This window comes from Archocentrus centrarchus, chromosome 3 (genome assembly GCF_007364275.1).
Source record: "Archocentrus centrarchus isolate MPI-CPG fArcCen1 chromosome 3, fArcCen1, whole genome shotgun sequence".
NCBI lineage: Eukaryota > Metazoa > Chordata > Actinopteri > Cichliformes > Cichlidae > Archocentrus > Archocentrus centrarchus.
In genome coordinates, this window is record NC_044348.1 from 18,339,018 (window position 1) to 18,357,775 (window position 18,758).

Sequence of the window (18,758 nt, forward strand, 5' to 3'; positions counted from 1 at the left end):
TTAAATATGTAAAATCTAAACTCTTAATTTTTCTAGCCTGTAGATGCGACGTAGGCTGTAAAAGGGTCCCGCTATAGTGTAGGCGGAAAACTACATTACCCAGACATCCAGTGTTGCACACATGACGAGCGACGGTCACGTGCATATCCGTCAAAACACGGAGCTCTCTCATTCCCAGCGGCGGCAGCAGAAGGTACGGTATCAGCACTTTATCCTTATACTAAACAGCGACGACATTTTAATCGACGTGAGTAACACGGGGATGTTTAAATGTGTGGACTGGTTTGTGGAAATGAGTTCTTGTTGCATTCGGTTAGATGTATCGTTGGCTAGCCAGCTAATTTAGCCACAGTAACAATGGGCATGGCTGCGCTGATAAATGCTATTGTTACCTTAAGGAAAAGAAAAGCCTGAATCTAGCCACAATAAAGGGTGGATTACTTGACCTGCATTTCCAGTGTGTGTGTGTGTGTGTGTGTGTGTGTGTGTGTGTGTGTGTGTGTGTGTGTGTGTGTGTGTGTGTGTGTGTGTGTGTGTGTGTGTGTGTGAGAGAGAGATGCCCTGAAAAGGTGACTGTGCTCTAAAAGCTATGTTTGTTCTTGAAATCACTGATCTTTTAAATAGTGACACAAAAATAGTGTCATCTTTCTAAAATGATGAATGGCACTTCATTGCCTTTAACCTGGGGCTTTTCTTCATACTGCTCATCAAGGGCCTTCAGGTATCAGTGAACATAAACTGCTGTGTCAAACGTGACTCGTGTTCTTCTTTCACAGTAATTCATTTATTTTTACTTCCACATGTGCTCAGTATGGTAATATGATACCACACTGCTCCTAAATGCAGGAAATCTTTCATTACAGCTCAATCACCAAATGGCTCCACCGTCAAACCTTCGCTGTTGAGAAGCCTCAGCTGCCTCCTGATTGGACATAAATCTTCAACTGCAGCTGAGTTACATCTTATCCATTCACTCAGACTTTTTCACCTGATTTTTCGGGAGTGCATAACACTTCCCAGCCTGAGCTAGAGCCTGTTGACTCATGTCTGTTAACGCTGATGTCGAGGACTGGGGTGGTGCTGGCAGCAATGACTCTGGAGAAAGGGCATGGCTCTTACAGAGCCCCAGCGTGGATTCTGTTCAGCAGCTCGAGCCTGACAGGAGGAGTTCGGGCGTGTCCTCTATGGGAGCCGTCTTCATTGTGGTGAATGCGGCGCTGGGAGCAGGTCTACTCAATTTCCCCGCAGCCTTTAATATGGCAGGAGGTGTAACTGCAGGAGTGGTGCTTCAGATGGTGAGGAAATGCTATGCTTCTGCTACACCTCCTTTCTCTAAGCATGAAACACATAGCAGCCTTTAAGCGTGTCATGCAATGCAGTTAAATTGATCGATATTTATAATTTGGTCTGTAAAATGCTCAGTTTATATTGAATACATACATTGATCATCTATAACATTAAAACCACTGAAGCCTTGAGTCCTGGCATGGTCCTGATCCCATCGATGGTACTTAGGCACATATCACCCACCATAACATTGCTGCAAGCCAAGCACATCATTGGATAGCAATGGCAGGATCCAATGGCAGAACATTGCACCCCACCGCACTTCAAAAATTGCTTGGAAACACCTTTAGAAACATGACCAATGAATTAAGTTTTGGGTCTGGCCTCCATACTCCTGACATCCCAATCTGACTGAGCATCATGTCCCAAGACAAGCCGATCCACGGAGGCCTCAGCCCTTAACCTACAAGATCCAAAGGATCCACTGGCAGTATCATAGTGTCAGACACCAAGGGACACGTTCAGATGTCTCATGACCATTCCCAGTCTGGTCTTGGCAGCTTGAGAAGAACTTACAGAATATTACTCTGCAGTTTTAATATTATGGCTGATCAGTATATACCCTCATTACACAGTTATTATTAGATTATCTGGATTACAAATCTGAGACTGATTATAGCTTACCTACCTTCTCTGTATTCATGTGACCAATTTATCACATCACTGTTGCTGCTTCCTATTTCCTTGTGTTTCAGTTTATGCTGATCTTCATAATCAGCGGCTTGGTGATCCTTGGCTACTGCTCCCAGGTTTGTGTTGCTTCATCAGTCCTGTACATGCCTTTTTTTTAACTCTAAAGATTTTTGTCCCTCTTTTGCCTTTCGTAGTGAAACAAATAGATTTCTTAACAACTTCTTTATTCTGTGGTTGTAATCTTGATCACAGGGATAGCTTCAGACTTTCACTTCCTCAGTAGCTTAGAATTGTGCTTACATTTTAAAACGCACGGGGGAAAAAAAGACTTAAACTGACTCAGTCTTAGTTTTAATGATGCCGCAATATCCCCTAAAAAAAAATCACTGCTTAGTTTTTAATTTCTATAGTCTGTGTTCTATAAAAGGGAAATTTAAAAAAAGAGCACTAATTTTAAACAATAATGTGTAATCCTGATGATTGCTTACCCTTTAATGCTCATCAAGGGACTGATGTTGGAAATTAGCCTTGCCTCCATACACATGCACATTAGACTGAACAGTGCTCATGTGTCTGTCATTGTTTTACTGGGCTTTTTCCTAGCACAGAGCACAACCAGCATCCTGTTTTTAGCTAATTGAAGCCTAATTTAAATGTGTAATTTCACTGTGTCAGTGCATAACTTCATAACATATCCATTTTAATATGACCATAGTAATCTTCCATAATGGCAGACTGTGTTTGTACCATTGGTTTGTGACCATAGTCTGGACTCAGCAGCTATGTATAAAAAGATTATGAGGTTATTTCAGGTTTAGCAGTCATGTGACTGCTAAACATGTGACATTAACTTGTCCACCATTTTTGATGTGTGACATTGTAGCAATTCTTGCAATTGCATTGGTCGCTAGCAGATTGCCCCAGTCTCCCATAGTTTGCGTGGAAGATTCTGCTTTATCTGCAAACACTTGCCAACTACTCTCCAAACGGGTGTGAAACTGTGAAAAGCATGCAGTTGGTGAGTGTTTTCAAACAAGCCGGCATCTTCCATGTAAACTCCACAGAGAGGTTTTTGGGGCAGCACCCTCTTTGTGACTGAATTTTACATAGTGACTACCTGCAACTCCTTGGTCTCTAGGCCAATGTGACTGTGACAACCATGAGTGAAAGAACAAGGGCATACACCCTCAGTAGTCAACAGGCTGTATCACGTTCAATATGGCAAACAACTCTCAAGTAATGTTGTCTCATGATAAACCTGAATACCAGTACCTTGTATCTACCCTCTAAGGATGGCTGTGGCTCAGGAGGTAGAGCAGGTCATCTGCTAATTGGAAGGTTGATGATTTGTTCCCTGGCTGCTCCAGTTTGCATGCCAAGGTATGCTTGGGCAAGATACTGAACCCTGAGTTGCTCCCAATGTGTTCATCAGAGTGTGAATGTTAGATAGCAATTAGATGAAGAAAAGGTGTTTGTGTGAGTGGTTGAATGAAGACATATTGTATAAAGTCCTTTGGGTGCTCAAAGAGAGTAAAAAAGTGATATTAAAGAGAGCCAGTCCATTTACAATTTACTAACAGCACCTACTGTTAAATTAATGTCCTTTTTTTAAAATTATGTCTCTTTTTTTCAGGTCAGTAATGAAGCTACTTACCAGGAGGTTGTTCGAGCCACTTGTGGAAAAGTCACAGGAGTTTTATGTGAAGTTGCCATTGCTGTCTACACATTTGGCACCTGCATTGCTTTCTTTATTGTCATTGGAGACCAGCTCGATCGCCGTAAGTCTACTTGGACTACTTGACACGTATTTTATTGGTTACATTGGTTAACTCTTTGGTCTTAGTTTATGTTTTCTTAAGGAGGTGGATCAAAAAGTTCTGGAACTGGACTGTAAAAGTCAAATGACACACCTGACTTAAATTTGACTGATCTTCCCTTCAAGATTATGTTCTCACAATCATCATTGGCTACAAGCCCTGTTTATGAGATTTGACTGCCTGCGACTTTGACCACTTCCATAAAATGAAATTTGAGGTGAAGAGTCACTGATTTGACATAATGAAGGAGGTCCAGTGCACATTGCAGAGGCATTGACCGAACAGGACTTTCAGGGAGGAATCTATATTAGTGACACTGAAAGTGGTCTCCAGATACATGAGCGTAATGAAGGGAAGATCAGCCAGATTTAAATTTTTTTAAACATGGGCTGATTCCTGAGAATTTCCAATCAATTCCTACTTTCTTACATTTACAGGACTTCTCTCTTTTTGTGTTCCATTTATCTGTGATGTGTTGAAGAGAGGAAGTCTTTATAGTATAGAGCAGTATCAGAAAGGCAGTGTCATTAGTGATGAGGGCAAAGAGCATCAGGGATGACACTACTCAGCTTTTTCACTCAATAAACATGTCTCTCATGTGACCCACTCAACCCTGAGATGCTTGGGTGGGGGTGTCAAACACTGGCCTCTTGGTGTTTTGAAATGAATGAAGTGGTTGTGACTTCAATCATGTACTTTTCTACATCTCTGTCATGTGTAAAATGGTAAATGGACTAGCTCTTATATAGCGCTTTTCTACTCAGTATGAGCACTCAAAGCGCTATTACAACATGTTTACATTCACCCATGCACTCCCATTCATACAAGCACTTCCATATGTACTAAGCTAAGTGCTTTTTTTTAATTAACTATCATTCACACACATTCATACTCCGACGGGACGGTCGGAGAGCAACTTGGGGTTAAGTATCTTGCCCAAGGATACATTGGCATGTAGCCTGGAGTAGCCAGGAATCGAACCGCTGACCTTCTGATCAGTAGGTGACCTGCTCTACCTACTGAGCTACAGCCACAGCTGTACAGCTGTTTATTTAACCTCCTGCTTGACTTGTACCCTTCTCCAGCATACAGTACATTATATTCCAGCCCTCTATTTTTATGTTCTCCTCAAATGTTTTTGTAATCCTTGTTTTTTGTTTCAGTGATTGCTGCGGCGGCTCATAATGCGGACGGCACAGACTCTCATTACTGGTACACTGACCGCAAATTTACCATCGCTGTGACTGCAGTAATTGTCATTCTTCCTCTCTCCATCCCCAAAGAGATTGGCTTTCAGAAGTATGCCAGGTACAGACCTGCAGCTTGTTTTCACATTGAGAATTGATTATTTTTTTTTTTTTTTAAATTACTTACTTTTTTAAACTTTTGCCTTACTTTTTGTTTTTTCCTGTTAGTGCTCTGAGTGTGATGGGAACCTGGTACGTTACCATAGTGGTCATCATAAAGTATATTTGGCCGGACAAAGAAGTGATTCCAGGCTATATTCCTACCAGGTACACACACTTCATGACTCTTCATGAATCTTTACAAACATCCACATCCTCGTCATCTTGCTTTATTTGAGTTGCTAAATCATTTTGTATGTTTGTTACAGTTCTGCTTCCTGGACTGCAGTTTTTAATGCAATGCCCACCATATGCTTTGGTTTCCAGGTATCTCCTCATTCAGTATCATTCGAAATCTTAAATTTATGATTTGACTTTAATATTAATGAACTGTATCTCCTGTCTTCTTCCTCCTGATCTCTGTTCACAGTGCCATGTCAGCTCCGTGCCAGTGTTCAACAGCATGAGGAGGAAAGAGATCAAACCTTGGGGAGTTGTCGTCACTTTCAGCATGATAATCTGCCTTTTTGTTTACACAGGAACAGGTATTGTACGTGTATGCTGAATAACATGGCTGTTTTTAATTGACTTTTAAATAAATTTGAGAAGCTGCATGTAAAATGTGTTTTTATGGCACAGAAAGATTTTAGAAAATTTGTCAGACTGCATATTTGCTTTATTTCAGAGTAAAATAAAATGTAAAGTTCTTTCTGATCTTCAATACATTTCAGATTCAGTACATCAGTGCTTGATGTGACTTGTGATTTGTTCAGGTGTCTGTGGCTTCCTGACATTTGGCTCCAGCGTCAGTCAGGATGTGTTGATGTCATATCCTCCCGATGACATCGCTGTAGCCATTGCAAGAGCTTTCATCATTATCTGTGTGGTCACCTCCTACCCTATTTTACATTTCTGTGGCAGGTAAGATGCAGCAAAGAAAGACTTGATATTGATGCTGAAGCTGTTGTTGGTATTTGGCTATATTAATGGTCAAAATTGCAAATTAGAAAGTATTTGCAATGTAAAGATACAGTGGAGCAAAGGTTTCCTCAGCACAGACTGAAATATTTTCTCATTCAAATATTTTTTCATTCACTGCATCTATGTTTGTGTTGTAATCGGAGCGTCTCTGTTTTTTGGCGGCTGCTCCAGCTGCGTGCCTCTTAGCACGTGCAGTTTCCTCCATTTCAAACTGTAGGTCCTCCCCGACATTTAGAGAAAAGGTTAAAGTGAGATGGCATTGTGTGGACCACAATCAAAATAAAGTATTTTATCTACAGCCATGTGACAAAAAAGTAAGTACACCCTTTCTGCTTCCTTAAGAATTAAGAGGGTAAGAAGCCGGCCAGGTGCTGCTAATCAAATGTACTTGATTATCAGCACGCATGATCACCTCTATAAAAGCAGCGGTTTTGGCTTTTCTGGAGCATTCAGGTGTGTTAACACAATTCCGCAATCTTCCCAGCAAATTCATCCCAAGGTCAGACTGTGCAATACAAAAGAAAAAAATGCAAAAAGCTTCATCTCAGACCCCACTGGCCTCAGTTAGCATGTTAAATGTTCAAATTCATGACGACACAATTAGAAAAAGACTGAGCAAGTAGGATTTGTTTGAAAGAGTTGCCAGGAGAAAAAGAACATGGCAAAAAAGAACATGGCAGCACAGCTTAGGTTTGCTCCGCTTCATCTGAACAAACCACAAGACTTCTGGAACAATGTCCTTTTGAGAGATGAGACCAAAGTGGAGATGATTGGCCATAATGCACAACACCACGGCTGGAGAAAACCAAACACAATATATCAGCAAGAACTCATAGTACCAACTGTCAAACACAGTGGAGGAGGGGTGATGATTTGGGCTTGTTTTACAGCCACAGGGCCTGGGCACCTTGCAGTCATTGAGTCAACCATGAACTCCTCTGTATACCAAAGTATTCTAGAGACAAATGTGAGGCTGTCTGTGTGACAGCTAAATCTTGAAACTGGGTCATTCAATAGGACAGTGAACCCAAGCACAGCAGTAAATCTACAACCGAAAAGAATCAAGGTGCTGCAATGGTCCAGTCAAATTCCAGACCCCAGCCTGATTGAAATTCTGTGGTGGGACCTTAAGAGAGCAGTGTATAAATGAATGCCTGCAAGCCTCAATGAACTGAAGCAACACAAAGAAGAGCGGGCTGAAATTCCTTCACAAATATATGCGAGAGTGACAAAGTCATACAGAAAACAATGACTTCCAGTTATTGCAGTGGTTCAAACTATTGAATGATGGAGTGTAGTTAGTTTTTCACAGGACTGCAGAGAGTTCTGAAAAGTTTCTTTTTCACAGGACTGTACGTTGTTGACCTCTTTTATGTGCATGTGTTGAGGTTTTACTGCTAATTTGCTGCTCTCTCACATCTCTCATAAAGTATGTATTTGTCAAAGGAGACACATGCAGGCTGAGAAACGGCAGAAAAGAGAGCAGCAAAACAGCAGAAATGGAGCCTGTGATCATGATTATGGGTTCAATATCTGTAGCGTTTAATTGCATCATCCAGTGTCATTTACCATGCTCACACTGGTCAGTAGTCGAGGCAAATTTTTTTTGTTGTTTTTTTTTAAAACCTCTTATCTGTGCAGTATTTCCTACAATGTGGTTTTTGCACTTGTTCAATTTAATAAGTCATTTTCTAAAGATACAGCTCCCATTTATTTAATTGTGGCCAGTTTGTAGAGCTTTGCATTTTATGCATGTCAGTTCTTACTAGTGTAAAAAAACAAAACAAAAAAAACAAAACAAAACCTATGTGTATATCTTTGGATTTTGCAGTTTGTTATTGAGATAAGATAATATGGCTCACATATGTTTTTTCTTTTTTGGCCTTTTTGTTTCCTGTGATTTTTTTTTTTTTTTTTTCTTGTGCACAGAGATGCACTCCAGAAACTACTCCCCATATTTATATATTGCTATAATCTGTGATCATTACACTGTATAATGTTTTTTAGCGACTTTAGGGTTGCTAAATTTGCCAATATTTAGAAAAGGGAAAAGCAGCATCGCTGTTGGATCAGTTTCAGTTGGTACCCTATGTGTAGTTCTCAGAATCTTTTATCAGATTAAAAAAATAAAGCTTATAGTGCATCCTTAGTGTGTATTGTATGTGCCAAGTTCCTTACTTTGTTTTACTTTACGATACATTTTATGGATCACTTCTTCCCTGTACTCTGCTGTGATCATGTATTTTTCCAGGGCAGTTATAGAGGGACTTTGGCTGCGTTTCCAAGGCGAGCAGGTGGAGGTGTGTGTACGTCGTGAACGGAGGAGGAGGATCCTGCAGACGCTTGTGTGGTTTTTCGTCACCCTCATCCTTGCCCTCTTCATCCCAGACATTGGTCGCGTGATCTCACTGATTGGAGGATTGGCAGCCTGCTTTATCTTTGTCTTCCCAGGTACACTGCACATCATACGCTTTGCTCTGGTTTTCTGTGCAGTTTTAATGACGCAGTGTTTCTTTAAATTTACAGGTTTGTGTCTGATGCAAGCCAAGCTCTCAGAGACAGACAGCAGATCTGCAAGGTGAGACACTGTACATCCTTCTGTTTTGGTAGAATATACTTTTTTTTTTTTTTTTTTTTTTTTTTTTAATTCAGTGATGAAATATATGCATGATGCTGTTTTCTCACATCAGCTGAATATACATCCAAAACCTCAAAAGGGCCTCTGGATGTAAGGCTCTTATTGAGCTTGTGTGTGGATATTTGCACGCTTTTTAAAACTGAATTAATATTTAGTCGCTACATTATAGTTACCCTTCCTTTAATATATTAAATAGCTACAATAGGTTAACAGAGGGTTAATGAACAATTTTCATCTGATTTCAGCTGTGTTCATCAGCCACTTTATATGTTTTGTATTAGGTGTGCAGTGAGTGTATTAGACACAGACAGTATAAAACATGGATGTAGTTTTCAGGTCAGGGAAAATGAAGCCAATGGGGACGTGCTTTAAAGCTGCATTCTACCTGAAGGCCACCAGTGATAGCTGTGGTTGCAAAAGAAGTCTATGAGAAAACAGGTCTCTGATTTGACCTCTGTAAACACTCTCCCATTGAGTTGAATTAAAACGATTGAATTCAAAAAATTAAATTAAATTCAAACTCATCTCTGCTACATTTCATATAACCTACCTGACCATGAAAACCACAGCCTCTGTGCACCAGTCCAACACAGTGCAGCAAACTAACCTGTTTATCCTGCACTAAACTGCAGTATTTCCATGCAACCTTTGAATAACACAAAGTTAGTGTACCTCAGTTTGTTTAACAATATCTAAAAAACATAACTGCACATTATTTACAGATCCAAGATCTGATTTTAAAAATGTAAGATTTAAATTTCTGGGTTATCAGATGTCACTGAGCAGTCCTTACCTTTAAATCTAACCTCTCGCCTTCATCTTTCTTACATCTTCATCTCTGAGTGCACTTTTCTCTCACTGGAAATACAGCAGCTGGACCTTTTTAGCAAGCAGACACAGTCTGCTGAATCTAAAACAGTGAGCTAAAACGACCCCAGTGGTCAATCATTTTAATTTTTTTTTTTTTTTTTACATTATTAAGCAGGAATACAAGTAATCTCTGGTTTCAGTGCCCCCAATGTGAGGGCTGCTTCTCTCTGCATTATACTGTTGTTAACTGAATGTTTTTGGCTACTGGACCCTTAGTCAGTCAACACATTTCGAGATGTCACCCTCGGCTCTGAAAAACAGCTTTTCTTTATTAAAAAACCATGAGTTGCAGCTGCAGCCTTAATTTGCCTCAGGGGTCAAAATCTTTACTTTCTGCTCAGGACTAGACGTGGGTTGGTGTCTAACTTATAGGAAACAGCACTGATTGGTTCCTGGAGCCCTTTTCACATTGGAGACCTGTGATTCAGTGTCAGAATAATAAAAAAAAGTTATAAACGTTTTTTAACAAACTTATTTCCTCTTTTACAGCTGGCACGGGCTGGTCATCTTTGGTGTTGCCATGGTTACACTCGGAGCATTCATCTTTGGCCTCACAACAACAAACTCCATCTATCAAGACATCGTCAATTGAAGGGAATAGTTTTCATCAGCCAGTGCTGTCCTCGATACTGAAGATAGGGAGGCTGCCCTCAGGTCTGTGCTGCTACTCGGGACCTCTGGGTGATGGGAAGTGTTTCATGAACAAACAAAAAAAAAAAAAGAACAAAGCCACACATCACCTGCTCCATACTGAAGTGAAAGTCTAGAACCTTTCTATCAGTCAGGGAGTCACTACACAGCGCAAAGGGACTTCAGACAATTCAAACAGCATGTTTTACATGTTCTACTGTGTCGTCATTTCAGAGGGGCACAGACGACCTTCTCCCCTCTCTGGACGTATGGACGACACGTTCCTGTTTACAAGAGCCAAGGGACTTAATCAAATTGATTTTAATAATAGAATTGTACCAATTTGTGTAATTTAATTTGCATGTCATAATGTTCAGACCTAATTATGTTGATGCTGATTGTTCGTATACTTGCCAATAAAAAAAAAAATAGAATCAAGTGATGTTACCACACTAAGACACAGCATATTTAATGGCACAGAGTGGCATTAATGCAGGCAGTTTAGTTTGATTTTGGAGCTTTCAAAATCAAACTGAACAAGATAAACCAACACGTTACACTTTAAAGCCGATTTAGCAAGTCCAGCTATTTTGTTATTTCTTATACAATTTGTGTTACAGTACAAATAGATGAAGGTGGTTTTATAATTGGCTTTTAGATTAGATCAGATTACAGCTTTTTTTTTTGTGCAGATTTGTTAAAAGGAAAAAAAGGGATGTAACCTACTGCGTTCACTTTGCACTTTATTTACAGGAAAGGATGTAGTAGTGCACCTCCAACAGACAGCAGGAAGGAAACCAAGTAATCAAACTGCAGACACGACTTTTAAATTTCAAAAATGAGATGCTAGAAATTTGCCTTAAACCAAAGTTGAAACGGTTTTATTTTTTTTAATGCCCTGATATCCAAAAATCTAACACTAAAGATTTCTAGAGCTCAGCTGTTGATCACTGACAATGTCAAACTAAAGCAAACAGCTTTTAATCCTCATCTTTAACTGTGACATGGTAACTTTAAGTTCATTGCATGTTTTACTTTGGGATTCAAATGATTTTTGTAACTTTGCTTTTAATGTTTTATGAAACCCAGCAAGTTATTTTGTGAACTTGAGTGACAACAGAAAAAAAAAAAAAGACCAGATGCACTGATGCATTTATCATAATTGTGACAAAGCTAAAATATGAAAAATGTGTATGAACAGTACAAAGGATCCATTTTTAAACAACTTGTTTTGCAATCATTTTTATGATCATTGATTTTTATGGTTTGGTGCTTCATGTCAAATGTAATTTGTTGATCATCTGCTTTTATGATATGCCACTGACTTACTGTATGCTTATGGATGAAAGATGGGACATTCTTCCAAAGCATTTGCTAATCAATCACATGTCTGTCTTATAGAAGTGACTTGAAAAATATATTAATAGGTAGATTTAGTAGAAATATTTTCAGGAACCTTCAACTACTCCAATAAATAAAGTGCAGTTAATGCATGTGAATAAATGTGACAGTTCACATCCTGAGTTGAACAAAACATTTAATAAAAAAGGATGGCATTACTGTTTTTACAGAGTTTAAGCATCATCAGTGAGCTCATTCATTTTTAATTCATTCAATATATCAACCATGAAAAAAGGAAAAAAAAAAAAAAATTACATCAGTGCCACAGACCATACCTTCACAAGATAATGTAAAGTGCAGAATCAAATACCTGAAGTCATTTCAGTTCTGAATTCACTTATTTTAGTGGAACAATAAGAAGCTCTGCAGAAACCACAGGATGCATACAGTTCTTCTACACATAAGTAGCTCCCCAATTCCAGGACAAAGTGGTAGGAATATGACAAGCAAGTAGTTTTGGAGCCAAACAGAAGGTCTGTAACCCAATCAGCCTGTTAACCTCAATCTAAATGAACAAATTTAACCCATAAAAGCTAAGACTGACAGCAACACAGTGATTTATAACCACGCAATAACTATGGGTACTCATTTCCAGTTTGTCCAATTTAATCTTTAGGCCTGCAAAAGTCCAGCTGGCTGGTTCCACTACATAAGGCGATGTGTCCAGAGGAGAAAAAAAAAAAAAAAAACCCAAACTGAACCACCAATACTAAGCATAATTTTTCCACCTCAAAAGTAGATTTCCTGAGAAAAACAACAACAACAAAAAAGAGTACATTCTCCAACTCAGTAATTTGAATTTGTTACGAAAGACTGGAACATGTGGAGAGCTGGACCTGGAGCCCACTGAGGAACCATGTGACCTGCACCCTGAAACACAGATCAAAGCAGGACTGATTAATTACGACAGCCGCAATATGAAACAAAACAATGCAAAATAAACGCTTACCTTAACAGTCAGAAAAGTGACGTTTCCAAACATCTGATAAAAGCCAGCAATCTGGTCCTCATGAATCCAGGTTTGGTATTTGGTGGTTGGCTAAAAACATTTTAGTACAATTAATAAGTGCCTCTCATAGCTCTGAGGGAAAAAAAAAAGAAAAAAAAAGTGCAATTTATGAATTTAAAGCTACCTCCAAGCCGAGATCCTCCACAAACCACTGGTCTCCCAGAAAGTTGCAGGCCATGTCTGTGTCTCCGTTGTAGACGAGTGCACGGAGGCCCAGAGAGAGCAGCTTCAGGTACACGTTTTTCATTGTTGAATACAGCGTTGTGTAGAGTCCTCCAACTGTATCACTGCAACAATGAAACCTTTATCATGATGATGCAAACCTACCACTGACCTCCAACCAAACCGCACACCAGGCTAATTACAATTAATCATACATGAATCATTTGGTCCATGCAATTGTCTTAAGAGCACATCAAGGCTTTAAAAACAGTTGTTAAAGGCAAACAATTAGTTTTTCGGAACTGCTGACACATTTCTCAAAACCTTCTGACCCTTTTCTCAAAACCAACCACAAAATCCAATTTCTTGAACTACATTCACAAAACCTCTAACTCTTGTAAAAAAGTTCAACAAAACAGTTTTATCTGTGCTTGACAGATAACGCACGCAAGCAGACAAAATTCCATCACGCACTACAGTAAACATTTACAACTGTTTTCAGGACATCAAACTTCATTCTCAAGAAAAACAAGAGCACTGCCTAAGCTGTCACTCTGTAATCAACCCTGTTGTCACCCAGTTATTGAATGGCCATTGTTTATTTTAACAGTGGCCCCCATATATAATCCCAACCTTGCTTTGGTCAAAAGCAAGTTACCATGAAGTTTGGTAACTGTAGGCTGAGCGGTTATTGAGCAGACACTTCAATGGATGCCGCCTGGTCGCCCACCCACCCGACCCTGGGTGAAAAAGTAATTGACTGATAAATACGGTTTTTGTTATTGACGTACGTATTGGACACTGTTGAGCAGACATTACTGATGTCAGGGTTTAGCATTTTAAAATGATCCCCACTGTGTACTTAGAGTAACTAAATAGATTACCTCAAATCTGTCCTTGTGGGACAAAAACTATTTTGTATTTAACAAAATCTACTGTACTAATTTCCCACTATAAAAGCAGCCATTGATTTAATCTGTGGTCTGTAACAACTCATAACTCCTGTCTCTTTAAGGCCTCCTTCCCTAAAAGCTAATTTCCTCTGACTGGTCAGTTTCTGGTAGCCTGGAGAGGGGCAGCTCCCAGTGCTTGTGAGCTGTACTGCCGCTACTTTGTGGATGTGACATACCCGTGTGGTCATCAGTGATTAGCCGGCATCAGCTTAATGCAAAAATAGAATGAAAATAAAGTGTTTGAAACCTAGGATTCAGAGACAGAGGAGGCTTGAGCTTTTAGCTCACTGAGAGAATTTCTATTTAAAACTCAGGCTAATTTCAGTGTTTTAAAATTTAAAAAAAATTTTTTAAAAACAGCGAAAGTCCAATAATAGACCTCCTTTAAGTGTAAGATTATTTAGAATCAGAATAAATCTTCTTGAATCTTGTTCTTAGTAACAGCTTTTTTAACAAGGCAGTCAAAGTCTATGTTCATTACCTGAATGCATTCATGATGCTACAAAAGCAGAAAAAAGTATAAGTGTCCATATACTGTCAACACTGGACCCACAGCTGCCTTTTAGAGACTTTTTTTGGCCCAGTACAGGTCCATCAGTAACGCAGCAATAAAGAGGACTTGAGGTGTACACATAGCATACTTATCACTGATTTCACAATAACTGCTTTTGTTATTTGTGTACCTGCAGATATCCCAAGGAGGCAGCGTAGCTGGAATGTGCAAAGCTTTCCTCACGTCACCTCTGTTCAGCCAGTTCATCTGAGCTGTGCTGTTGATGCAGGGAGGGACTTCACCCAGAGTAGTGGAGGAACTCACTGGTGCTGAAAACTTCAGGTAACACTTATCATTAACACCAAAGACAATTGAAGCACAAGAACTTGTTCTCAGAGGGTTACCTTGTGTGTATGTGGGTGATTCCTGTAGTTCCTAAACAGAAGACTCATGGTCCTCTCATAGACTCTGCTGGATCTTCTCTGACCCTCACAATCCAAGTAAAGGGCATACTCATTAAGTCCACTATTATACACGAGACCAAAGGCCACATTAACCTGCAAGGAGACAAGGAAGTAAAGTCTGAAAAATTCTTATGTCATCACCAGATCTTCCCAGCTGATTACTGTAACAGTGAACACATACCAGAGTCGTGCATGTCTCAGAACTGGAATTGTAAAAGTTGCAGGTTCCATCCTTACAGCAATTTATGTTCAGGTCACGCCACAAACTGCACAAGAAACACCTCTGCATCAGCTCTGTGCAAATGATCTCTTAACATGAAGGCAGATTACTTCTGTCATATCTTTATATGAAGTAAAATATTAAAATGAGACTCAACTCCTGAATTTAATGGGAAAAACAACCCAAGTGACTTTTAGTAGTAACTTAAGCCAATTCAGGGTGTATGTAATGGAGTATGCAAACACTAAAATAGCATTCCTTTTTAAAGCCATTCCCTCATAATAAAGCAAGCAACTTACTCTTCTCCAAAGAGGCCATGGTAGTAACCAAAGTAGATCAAAGACTGGTCATTGTAACTAAAGCTGCTGAGGCCATTCCCCACTGCAAAGCCCTAAACAAGCAAATGTACCAAAAAAAAAACTAAACAAAAAAAACGAACAACTGGACATGTCAATAAATGAGCATGATTTAGAGGAACAACTTCGCTCCCATCATGAAACTGCATTCAGGAACTGAGGCCGACAAAGTTCCTCACCTTGAAGTTGATTTTGGCTTTTCCTGTGGCCACAAGCAGGCTGAGTGTTGGTGCATAAATTCCACCGTAACTCTCCCCAAAGATAAAGAACTCATTCTGAGTGAAGTTTGGGAACTTGTAGAAGAAATTCTGCAGGGCTTTGTAATTATCTTGAGCAACCTGTGAAGAACATTTCACGTTTGTGTTTGTTGTCCAGTACGGTCTACACAATAACCGTCCCTTCCTATGCAAAAATGTATGTTGCTCATTTAACAAACTGAGCTCACCTGGTCATCATCAGTTGCATATTTCTCATCATCAGAGTAGGAGTATCCCACACCTGCAGGCGACTCGAGATACAACACATTGGCAATCTTGTTCCAGCTGAATTCATTCTCGTACAGCGTAGCCCCATCATCATTTACCTGAAAATCAGAGTCAGTACTTCCTACTCAGAGCCACTTTTCTCAGTGCACAAGTGTAGTTTTGCAAACACTGAGCATGCTCACATGAAATGGTCCATTCTCTGAGAGAAATCCATCCAGCGAGCTGCAGCCGGGGCCGCCATTCAGCCAGAGCACCAGAGGGTCTTTGACTGGGTCCCTCTGAGAAGTTACAAACCTGCAGAAGATCAGGACTGAGGATTAACCCTTCATACTGCACATACACATCTGCTGCCATGCTACATAACAAGGTCAATCAAAATTAAAATAAAGAAGTAAAAGTATTCACACCTCTCCAAATAAATTTCACAGCAGATAGCATTACCAATAATTTTCCAAATAACCAGATAACCTTTTGTGAAGCGTGCACAATGAAAGCAGATCTGCAGACAGACATAATAAGGTCGAAGTGCATTGGAGCACTTTGACCTCACTTTGATGTCATTAAGAACAATACAATTGGTTGAGCTAAAAAAAAAAAAAAAAAAAAAAACCTTTGACACCACTCACACCCCAGATATGATCCAAGCTGGGCCCATGAGGACAGTTTTGCTTGTCTCCAGCAAAATGTCTCGTGATGAACAGGTTTTCATGAAGTCCCTCAGTGATACGGTATTTAAGTTCAGGAAACCTGTCCAGCTGGTTTGTCTGCGCAATGTAGATAACACGAGGTGCCACTGTGAACATCAAGTCATTCAATAATGCTATAGGGTTGTTTTCCTGGGGTTGGTCTGGATCCCTTAGTTCCAGTGAAGGAAAATCTAAATGCTTTAGCTTACCAAGACATTTTGGACAATTTAATACCATCAACTTTGTAGGCACACTTCAGGGAAGGTCCTTTTCTGTTTCAGCATGACCCAGTGAACAAAGCAAGGTCCATAAAAGGTATGGCCTGCACAGAGCCCTGACCTCAATCCCACTGAACACATTTGGGATGAACTAGAACAGAGATTATGAGTCAGGCTGTCTCCTTAAACATCAGTGTCTGACTCCTTCAGTGATCTAGTGATGGGACATACTGTGCTGACACTTCAGAACGCGTGTTGAAAAAAAAAGCCAGAAGTCTTTTATGAAGCGCGTATCGAGGCTTGATTATTTAAGGACGAGTGAAGTCAGTGATGACATCTGAAGTCTCACTGGTTCCAGTAGTGGTTCATTGTTGGTGTGAAAACGCAATGGATCCCTGCAAAATCTGTATGTTAGTGTTTGTCTTGGAGTTTCAGCAGTTTGCCTGTGACAGAGGAGCCTGCTTTAACGGAGCTGCTAAGAAGACAAGAGTTTCCCTAGTATTACAACACCTTGAGATGAATAAGGTATTACATATGCCTATAGATAATCAAATGTCTTACTACTATACTATATTCACATGTCTGTTTTTCCCCCATTCCAAGGTAAAGTGTTTGCAATTGGGGCAGAACAGCAACACCTCATCTATAGGCATCATCTAGGCAGAGGTGCATATATCCAAGCATATACAAGATTGTTGTGGGACTTGTGCAGCCATGCACCCTCAGCACCATGTGAAAGGATTTTCTCAAAAGTCAGAGAGGTTATTTCCAAAAAGAGAAACTGAGTCTGAGCACAGTGGAAAAAAATATATCTTAATAAAAATGAATAAAGTCTATTCTTGGCAGTGAATATTCCCATGCTGTTATTGTTGCAAAACAGCCATGAGGCTGGGGGGGTTGTGTGCACATGAAGCCTCAAGAAATTAACCTTTTTTTTTTTTTTTTTTTTTTTTTTTTTAACTAATTGGATGGAAAGCTTCAAGGCTTTATCTGGCCATCACTTCAATGACCCTCGGATGAATGGACAAAAATTCCCCACAGTCCAAAATCCTGCAGAGACCCTTCCCAGAAGTGTGGACGCTGTTATAGCTGCAGGGGAATGGGGGCATGGGACAATTTATAGTCTTATTATGTAGATGGTCCAATGCTTTTGTCAACACAGTGTAATTACTAGCCTTTGTATTAGTGGGAATAATGTCAAAGAAGTACTTAATTATAATAACTATCGTAATAAAAGCTGGTTTTAACACGTGAGCTCTCAATTTATAATTTATCTGGTTTTAAAGGTTACAGGCTCCCTTTAAAAAACTAATATCAGTATGAGAGGGAAAAGTTTGCTGAAGTTGTTAGTGTGTGTGAGTGTGTGTGTGTGTGTGTGTGTGTGTGTGTGCGCTTCCTTCCAGTGGTTGTGATGTGACTTTTACCGCGACCACTCGCCCACCGCTTCTTACCAGTAATGCAGAAACTTGCCCGGCCGCGCCTGCAGGTATCCTGACCACTGTCGGTAGCTCGGTTTGAACGTCATACCGGGCAGATGCTTCACTTCGTCCGGCGCGTACTGAGCCCGCGAGCCGAGCGGAAACACGGCCAGCAAAAACAGCAGTAGACCCCCACCGAGCATGGCTGAAGGCTCGGTCACGTTCAAAAACAGCAACTCTCGTCGGAGAAAAACGGAAGACGAAGCCCTCACTCAAACTTCCTCAAATGAAGCTCCTGATGAAACCCAACATCATATGACTGCCGGACCGGGTCACATGACCAGCGCCCCCTCAATAACAAAGTTTAGAAACAGGTGTGAATAATTGAAATTCGAGTTACTATAGTTTTTTAATTTTATTATTATTTTTTATTTTCAGTGCAGTTTCGTTTCAGTTAGTTTACAGAGTGGATTTGCTCGTTTCACTTTCGTTTTAATTGTTTGAAAAAAAAATCTCTTTCAGTTAGTAGTTGCAGTACTATTAGGGCCACATTGAGAACAAAAATAAATTGTGCATTTTGAGGATAAAGTCAAAATTTTGAGAAAAAAAGTCAAAATGTGGAGATTAAAGT

General features: G+C 39.9%; 2 protein-coding genes across 4 annotated transcripts; one reads left to right on the forward strand and one right to left on the reverse strand.

Annotated features, from left to right (window-relative positions):
* Positions 1–138: 138 nt before the first annotated feature.
* Positions 139–11,835, forward strand: slc38a7 (solute carrier family 38 member 7). Of its 3 annotated transcripts, none has more exons than XM_030726120.1 (12): positions 139–193; positions 864–1,295; positions 2,043–2,096; positions 3,614–3,758; positions 4,961–5,105; positions 5,213–5,311; positions 5,413–5,470; positions 5,574–5,688; positions 5,917–6,064; positions 8,376–8,575; positions 8,651–8,702; positions 10,122–11,835. In XM_030726120.1, the coding sequence occupies exons 2-12, from the start codon at positions 1,044–1,046 to the stop codon at positions 10,222–10,224; spliced, it is 1,371 nt and encodes a 456-aa protein (XP_030581980.1). In that variant the 5' UTR covers positions 139–193; positions 864–1,043; the 3' UTR covers positions 10,225–11,835. The 3 variants fall into 3 exon arrangements, with proteins under 3 accessions (XP_030581980.1, XP_030581982.1, XP_030581981.1); XM_030726122.1 differs by having other exon boundaries at positions 182–247; XM_030726121.1 differs by lacking the exon at positions 139–193 and adding an exon at positions 710–775.
* LOC115778094 (lysosomal protective protein) lies at positions 11,783–18,435 on the reverse strand. The gene is made up of 11 exons (XM_030726119.1): positions 18,161–18,435; positions 15,988–16,099; positions 15,766–15,903; positions 15,500–15,658; positions 15,264–15,355; positions 14,926–15,010; positions 14,685–14,837; positions 14,471–14,616; positions 12,797–12,959; positions 12,613–12,702; positions 11,783–12,533 (listed from the first exon to the last, which is right to left on the reverse strand). Exons 1-11 carry the CDS (start codon positions 18,328–18,330, stop codon positions 12,450–12,452), a joined length of 1,392 nt encoding a protein of 463 aa, XP_030581979.1. The 5' UTR covers positions 18,331–18,435; the 3' UTR covers positions 11,783–12,449.
* Positions 18,436–18,758: the final 323 nt, after the last annotated feature.